We start from the raw sequence: 8,800 nt of genomic DNA, 5'->3' as shown, positions 1-8,800 counted from the left end.
ACCGGAGCATGATTACTAATTTTAAAACCCATGAGGCATGTAGGCAGACAAGTGAGATGATAATGCTGATGAAACATGGGGAAATAGTGCCCAAACTCAGCATTGAATATATGGCACCAAAGATGAGCAATCAACATAGGAAAAACATATGATGTTTGGAAAATTTAATTCTATGGAAAAAATCCTAGAAACAAAGGATTGAGTCATACATTTTCCTTTAAATTCATGTATTGGGTAATCTATAGATATTTTGAAGAAAAATAAGAATGAGGTTACATCATGTTTTCCTCTTTATATGACTCTAAATTCTTATGTTTTTTCCGTGTATCAATCAAACGATATGAAACTTTTGAATTCTTGTATATATTTGATATTCCATCTATACAGTTGTTTTCTTTTATGGATAAAAGATTATCTAATTTTTATAGTTATTTAATGGAGTAAAAGATGTAATTAACCACTATAAAGTTAAAATTCTCCTTTAGAAAAGTAATATAAAAATTATATATAGTAACTTTTTACATAAAATATATTATTTAGCATCTCAGGATAAACCGGCACCCAAAAAGAACGCAGCCCATGGAAGTTCATCGGCTCATCATCTCATGTCTGTTGAGCATATTTTTATTTTTATAATAGTTAATTGTAATGTTTATACTATTAAATAACTATATTAAATAACTATTAAAATTAGGACATCTGCCATCTCTCCTTATTTATTCTCCGTTTCAGATCATAGTGTCCCATCAAATTCGTGAACAAAAGAGCCTGTCCAACGTAGCCATTATCATCATCGATAGCATAGCATTTCTTGCAGTAATGGCTGCCTTCCTTGGACATTGGGGATGCACATGAGTAGCAGAAGCAACATCCGCACCTGCAAATCCGAAACCAAACAAGGAATCAAATTCGTGACAAAAAAAACCAAACAATTTCGCAGAGAAATAAGAAACGGAGCTCGTTTAGTTTTATTTTTTATTACCTGCACCTGATGAACAAGTATCCCTCAGATTTCTCGACGTACATCCTGCAGCTGGGGCACCTCTGCCATTTCTCCTTCCCCGCGAGCGCCCTGAACGCGAGATCCTCCTCCCGGTTCTCGCCGTCGCCGCACCCGATCCCTTCGTGCCATGGCGCGCGGCACCTCGCGCAGAACACCCGGTGGCAATGGGGGCACGCCGCCTCCGCCATCTGCGCCGCCCGGCCGCCGCCGTCGTCGTTGATCAGCAGCGCCGAGCAGTCCTTGAACGGGCAGTAGCACTTCTTCTCCCCCAGCGCCAGCTCGCACAGCGAGACGCCCCACCGGTCGAGCAGCTCCGGCGGGACGATGCCCCTGCACGCCTCCACCTCGACGGAGCCCTCCTCGCAGCCCGGGTCGGGGCACCCGATCACGGCCACGTTCTCGGAGACCTTGGCGGCGACGTAGCCCCCGATGCAGCCGGCGCAGAAGGCGTGCGCGCAGGCGCCCACGAGGAACTCCTCCGAGGCCTCCACCTTCTCCATGCAGATGATGCACGTGAACCGCCGGCGCCGCCGGCTCGTGGATTCGCTCGGGGCATCATCCTCCGCCGCGTCGCGGCGTGGACGGGGGCCTTCCGCCGACGGCACCTTGCGCTTGCCCTTGCGGTCCGGGAGGGTCGAGGGTTCCTCGGCTGCGGTGGTAGCGGAGGCGGCGGCGCCGCCGGAGGAGCCCACCAGCGAGAGGAGCAGGGCCTGCTGGATCTGGATCTCGTCGGAGCTGTAGGAGCCGAGGCAGAGGAGGTCGCCCCCGTCGTCTTCTTCATCGTCGGAGGAGATGCATATGGGCAAGTGCGCACCGCCTGCGGCGGCGTCGGCGGCGGCGGCGGAGGTCTCCATGGCCCGCGACGTGTGGTGCTCGGCGGCGGCGGTTGGCGTTGATTCCGTCCGTTCCGTTCCACGATGGGAAAGTGCGGCGCCGTTGCGCAATGATGTGGGCCTGTGGCCCACGATGACAGCACGGGTAGATAAGTTTAGTGTTCGCACAAATGTATGTCCATAGCAATTTTGTTTTTCTTGGACTATTTTTTCACACGTTAGAATGTTAGATGTATTTGTTTGAAGTCTTATTTTGCCCCTAACAAAGCAACATATTAGTCTAGAAAAAAGTTATATACATATGACTTTATTATTTATACTTTATGCACACAAACTGTATATGCATAAACTTTATACATCGAGATTTTTTGCCTACAAATTTTTATACATGCAAATTTTATAAATATAAATTTTATACGTAGAAACCATACTTATAAAACTTTGTTTAGATGAATTTCAATCAAACTAAAAAAATAAGTTCACAGAAATATAATTTTTATGAATTTTAGGTTGGATTAAATCAGTCCAAAATATAAAGTAGGTTTATGTGTGACCGTAGACCCTCATCTTAGCCAAAGCAAAACAATAACACCGACGTTTGCATGGAATTTACGCGCCTAACTATTCGCACATTACTTTTTTCGTATATGGCTCTACATACCTAAGGATTATGTTACTAGGTTAAACCGTCCTGTAAGGATCAACCCATTTTGCGACATATATAGAGCTTGCAAACATGTAAGGCACTAGAGTTTGACAAAATTTGGGCGAGGATAGGATCCGCATGAGTACTCTCTCCATCAAAAAATATAAGTATATTTAGGATTTAAATTTTATATTATAATATAATTATTTGTACATTGATTATTATTATTTCAATCATTCCCGTGATTCTAGAGCAGACAAATATTAACCACTGAAATAACTAAAAGTACATATTTTAACATCTTAATCTAGACTAAATAATCTATAAATACATATATTTTGAAATGAGGTTAGGAGTTCCTTACGATACTGTTTTTTAGTCCGTACACTATGGATATAGTTGTTTTTGGGATGCACGTATTAACAAAATTTCACGATATTCCTTTCGGTTTGATAGTTCCTATATTGTTGTGGACAAAGTTAAGATCAGACTTTAAAAAGAATATCAATAACTTTTGAAATATTAAGTTTGGAACTATTAGAATAACATGTATAAATGAGCCTTAAAAATACTTTAATAAAATAAAATGTATTTATTTATTTATTTATTATAACAGAAAATTGTAGTTAAAAAATATGTTTTTGAAGATCACGTCGTTGTTCTATAAGTGATCTAACTGAAGTGAATAATTAAGTATACATCGATTCTGATTTATACATATAAGCATAGATTCTGATCTGCATTCGTTATGTGTTCCCCATAGATTATTCCACGCATGATATTAATTACGATCTCAGATTCAGACTTGTACAAATTCAGCTGTTCATCATCAAATTCATGAACAAAATGAGACATGTCCAACGTAGCCAGCAAGATCACATCAGCGCTTGCATCTCTCGCAGTAATGGAGCTCCTTAGACATTGGGGATGCACAGGTGTAGCAGAAGCAGTATCCACACCTGAAAATCCAACGAAAAATTGAGAATGCCACACAATCAAATTCTTGATCAAAAGATCCAAAACACAACAATTTTTCATGGAGAATATATGAAATGAAGTGTAATTTAGTACTCCTCCGCACGATATAAGACTTTATAGTCTTGCCTAGATTTATATGAATGCTAACAAATTTAGACATATATATAAATTATATATATTCATCAATTGACAAATCTATACAATGCTAGAAAACGTTAGCAATACGAAACAGAGGTACTGAGGTAGTAGTTCATAAAGGAATCAAGATTATTACGGTTCAATTTCTTTTACCTGCACGTCATGAACATGCATCCCTCAGATTTCTCCACGTACATCCCTGCACTGAGGGCACCGCTGCCACCGCTCCCTGCCGGCGAGCCGCCGCACCATCACGTCCTCCCGGCCGCGCTCGTCCTCGCCGAGCTCCTGGAACTCCTCGCAGCTGACGCCGTCGTGCCACGGCACCATGCACCACGCGCAGAACAGCCGGTGGCAGCTCGGGCACTCGGCCTCCGCCACGCCGCCGCCGCCGCCCTCGTCGTCCTCGGCGAGGAGCGGCTCCGAGCAGTCCCGGAACGGGCAGTACTGCGGCCTCCTCCTCGCGACGACGATCGCCGCCTCGCACAGCAGGAGGCCCCACCTGTCGAGCAGCTCCGACGGGACGACGCCGCGGCAGCTCTCCGGCTCGACGGCGCCGCCGCCGCAGCCGGGGTCGGGGCACGCGACGTGGGCGGCGCTCTCGCCGATCTTGGCCGCGACGTACTGGCCGATGCAGAACACGCAGAAGGCGTGGCGGCATGAGCTGACGCTGAACCTGAGGGATTCGGGGACTGTCTCCATGCAGATGGTGCAGTACAACTCGCCGGCGTCGCCGGCAGCCACCGCCGTCGAGGACGACGTGGAGGAGGATTCACCGCGATCGGTGCTGCCGGAGAAGGGTCTCTTGGATTCTTGCGTCTGGTCTTGGCCGAGCAGAATCAGATAATCCATGGATTCATCGGAGGTGGTGTCGTGGTCGTCCTGGATGGTCATTTCTTGGAACGCAGAGAAGAGGATGGCCTCCTGGACTTGCAATTCCTCCGCCAACACCTCGTCCCTGATCATGGCGGCGTCGACGCATTTCCTCTCCATTCGCCTGATGGAACTGTTCCATGATGGAAGAACAACTAGATCAGCTACGAGCCAGGATGAACTGTTCTATCTGATCCTGGCCTGATCATCCTTATAAAGGGAATTTGGGGAAGAAGAGACCTCAAGAAGAGAAGATTTCCTGGAAACATGAAGGCATCTACAACTACAAGCCAGGATGTCTGCCTGATCATGCTTATAGAGGAAAGTTTAGACCAGAAAAAGAGGTAATTCCCTAGAAAAATGAAGGCATCTACAAGTTGATTTTTACGTGGAAAAGGAGTTAATTTCCTAGAAAAATGAAGGCATCTACAAGTTAATTTTTACGTGGAAATGGATTCGAATGTTTGCAAGCTTCATTTTCGTGTTTATTTACTTACCTTGTCGAACTAGAAGCCTAGAACATCTTATTTTCCTTTTGCAGCTAGCGAGCAGGTATCAACGAAATTTCCACTTAACGCGAGAGTTAAGCTGCGAGCTCACTCCAAGTAGCACCATAAGCTCAGTGCAAGTAGCAACATATTTTACCATAAGAACATATTGTAGCATATGGAATAGGATTCTAATCATTCAGGGATTCTCCTGAAAGCTTCCCCTCATCAAATGGAACGCAAATCTGCACTCTAATTAAATCTCTCTGCTCTCGGAGACTCAGAGTATTCTGCTAAAGTTTGACCACGACTTTTCGGTGCGTTTTTCACAAGGTAGAGAATCCTCTACCCATGCTTTCACCTCATTTACAATATATTATCTTAAGCAAATCTAGATTTGATCATCTATGTATATAAATATTAGCTATCTAAAATCTAAAGTTGAAAAATAAACTTCAAATAAAACATCAAAATCAACTCCACAATTTAAACATTGGCTTAGAAGAATAAATAGAAGTGAAAATATGGCTGCAACATCACAACTTCAGTTTGACTGTACACAAATGTTTGATGCCCACGTCATATGCAAGCTAACTGATTTCAGGTATACCAGGTGCTAAGTTACGAGGGAAGACCGGATTCTTAATCCAGACGGATACACAAAATTACACAAGATAGTAACTTATCAGAAAGTGGCGTGGAATTTCTTTGGCTCATATGGACGGTGTGCTTCTCTTACCAGGAAACTCGTATGCTTCCTCATTTCTTGACACGACAGACAGTCGCAATTAGCTGTTAAGAGCAAGTATAATAGCAGTCTGTAAGCTGACTAAATACTAACGTAGAATATAGAGAGGGAAGAAGAGAAAGGAGATGCGGGCTATAAGGTTATAGCTAGCTAAGAACCAAGAAAGTCTATGAAACAGACAAATAGATCCTATATTAATGATAAAAAGTTAACTACTATATAAATAGGCTAAGAAAATGTTATAAATAGTCTTAGCTATATTATTAGCCTTGCTCTAAGTACATGTATTGAAGAAACACTATGATCAATTGACCAGTAGCAACATGAGTGGTACTATATGAGCTAAATTAATGCTAAGTAGGCTAAAGGCCGTAATCGACTATTTTTAACAGTACGTACGAACTTAATTACTAACTTCATCTCCACTCATGGAGAGCTGAGCTGTGCAGCTTCAGGGTCATTCACCATGTCCGTTTGCAGGTTTTGCAATGATGGTTCTGCCTCGACATTGGAGATGCACAGAGGTAGCAGAAGCAGTGCCCACACCTGCAGATCGTAGGCAACAAGAACACCGTCATTTGAGGAGATGATCGGGCCCAATGATCGAACAGTACCCAAGTTGATTGATTGATCAGCAAGAATCGCAGCAGACACAGAAATTAAAAATGTGGATGGTGATTAGCACCTGCAGATGATGAACACGCAGCCGTCGACTCTGTCCACGTACATCTTGCACTTGGGGCACCTCTGCCACTTGCTCTCCTGCGCCACGTTCCTCAGCAGCAGGTCGTCGCGGCCGCGCTCGTCCTTCCCGAGCTTCTGGAACTCGGCGCAGGTGGCGCCGTCGTGCCACGGCACCTTGCACCGGGCGCAGAACATCCGCCTGCAATGCGGGCACTCGGCGTCCGTTATCTCCGCCTCGCCGTCGCCGGGGTCGTCGACTAGCAGCGCCGAGCAGTCGCTGAAGGGGCAGTAGAACTTGAGCGACGACAGCGCCGAGTCGCAGAGCGCGTCGCCCCACCTCTGGAACAGCCGCGGCGGGATCACGCCCCGGCACGCCTCCGGGTGCAGCGCGCCGCCACCGTTGCACCCCGGGTCGGGGCAGCCGATGGACAGCACGTTCTCCTCCACCTTGGCGGCGATGTACTGGCGCACGCAGCTGGCGCAGAAGGCGTGCGTGCACCCGGCGATGGCGAACCTCTGTACGGCGTCCACCGTCTCCATGCAGATGGTGCAGTAGAACTCGCCGCTGCCGCTGCCGGCCGCCACGGCACGGGAGCATTCGCCGCGCTCCTGAAGCATGACATATGTCGCCGGCTCCTTGCCTTTGCCACTGCCTGCATCCTCTTCGGCTAAGACCAAGCTATCAATGCCAGCACCGATGATACTGGCTCTGGGCGAGAATTGACATGACGCCATTGGGCACTTGGGCAGCTCGGCGGCATGAGAATCAGAGGCGAGTTGGCCGAAGCAGGTGATGCACATCACATGGTCGCAGTTGTCAGGCTTCCATGAGGCATCCACCAACGGGATCGCCTGTCCGCAAACCGCACAGTTCGTGCCACCAGCTGAGCGAGCTGAGAACCGGATGACCTCTTCCAGCTGCAGATCTTCGGCGAACATCAGGTCATTAGCTACCCTGTAAACCTCATCCATCTTTGCTGCCATAAAGCTGTGATCTTCGATGGCCTGGCACATCAAGGCGGGACTACCAATGGCCTCTGGTGCAAAGAAACAATCAAAAGACAGTGATTAAGAAATGCCTCACGTGAGGTCATCTTAACACCGAATGATCGATAATAACCATGAGCCTAATGCATATGAATAGGCAACAAAAATACAGAAAACAACGCGGAAACCATGTTCTTGCCACCTGCTACTCCACTCCAATCCACTATGGCAACGCGGAATCACTTGGCAACGCAAGCAAGACAACTCCTTGCAAGCATTTCATCGAACATGGTGTCCACACGGTCGTAGCACCAACCACATTGGCCACATTTTTTGCCAGGAGAGAATTGTTCACATCTGGCATCGATCATACTGTCACCATCACACATCAGCGCCACTCAACTGGGTAGTACCTAGGGTTTTCCAACAGTAGCTTAAGCTGTTCTGCCGGCCGGGGCGGATCGAGCGGGCACGTACCTTGGGGCTCCGGGACAGCCAGGGCCGGACCTCCTGGCGCTCTCCGGGCCGCAGTCGCCGGCCGCGAGATGGGCGATCCTATCGTGTGGGTGGGGGAGGGGAGGGGAGGGGGGAAGAAGAAGTAGTGGGCGGGGGGAGGGGAAACGGACGGGACGGGGGGGAAATGCGACGCGCACGTGGCGGAAGTAGGAGGAGAAGGAGACGAGGCGACGGCGACGCGTCGTGGCTGGCTAGGAGGCGGCCATCGGAAATACACCTGCGGCCGCGGGCGGCGCGCGTTCGGTTTCGTCGGATTCGATGCGGCGGCGGCCTTTTAGTCGTTGAGTAGACGATGCGGGTGCATCTTCCGAACGATTTCGAGGTGATTCTGGGCCAGGCCCGACAGATCGGGCTGGGCTGGCCCATTCGTTTAGACCTGGGCCGAAGTTTTGATATTTACGGTGTGTTTGGCTGGTGGTTAAGGTGGGATGGAATATATTCGTCATATTTGTAGAGATATGATGAACCAGGTTTATGTTTGGTTGGATGGATGAGATGATCCAATGTTTTATTTGGTTAGATAGATAATGATGAATGAGATGGACATATTTAATTACTAATAAATAATAATATTAATTAATCAACGTTGACCTTATCCTAATTAGTATAAATTAACGATGGAATACATCTATAGTCACTAATTAACACTAATTTAAATTTGGTAATTACTAATTAATGATAAAACAAGCTAATTATCACTAAACAATCACTAATAATCATTGTTAGTGAAGGTGGATGAGCTCATCTAACCAATTTTACCGAATACACCCATCCAGCATCTTCATGAAACATTCTCCTCCTAGGCCATACTATCCAGCTCCGTCCACAAACCAAACGCATCAAAACACATGGGTGGTCATCTCGCATGCAGGATGTCCAACAAAGCAAACACACCCTTATTTCTAT

General features: G+C 46.8%; 2 protein-coding genes and 1 pseudogene across 2 annotated transcripts; all 3 read right to left on the bottom strand.

Moving 5' to 3' along the window:
• Positions 1-545: 545 nt before the first annotated feature.
• LOC102715232 (E3 ubiquitin-protein ligase RNF144A-like) lies at positions 546-1,960 on the bottom strand. Its single transcript, XM_006660567.3, has 2 exons — positions 983-1,960; positions 546-877 (listed from the first exon to the last, which is right to left on the bottom strand). The coding sequence occupies exons 1-2, from the start codon at positions 1,855-1,857 to the stop codon at positions 691-693; spliced, it is 1,062 nt and encodes a 353-aa protein (XP_006660630.2). The 5' UTR covers positions 1,858-1,960; the 3' UTR covers positions 546-690.
• A 1,283-nt stretch (positions 1,961-3,243) lies between these two features.
• On the bottom strand, positions 3,244-4,591 carry LOC102707802 (annotated as a pseudogene).
• Positions 4,592-5,900: 1,309 nt separating this feature from the next.
• On the bottom strand, positions 5,901-7,937 carry LOC102707520 (probable E3 ubiquitin-protein ligase ARI2; the record flags this gene model as incomplete). Its single annotated transcript, XM_040527331.1, has 3 exons — positions 5,901-6,253; positions 6,393-7,428; positions 7,856-7,937. Coding segments are annotated over 3 exons (1,203 nt in total), but the record flags the coding sequence as incomplete, so codon positions are not given.
• Positions 7,938-8,800: the final 863 nt, after the last annotated feature.

This window comes from Oryza brachyantha, chromosome 9 (assembly GCF_000231095.2).
Source record: "Oryza brachyantha chromosome 9, ObraRS2, whole genome shotgun sequence".
Lineage (NCBI taxonomy): Eukaryota > Viridiplantae > Streptophyta > Magnoliopsida > Poales > Poaceae > Oryza > Oryza brachyantha.
This window is presented reverse-complemented; position numbering and strand designations above follow the sequence as displayed.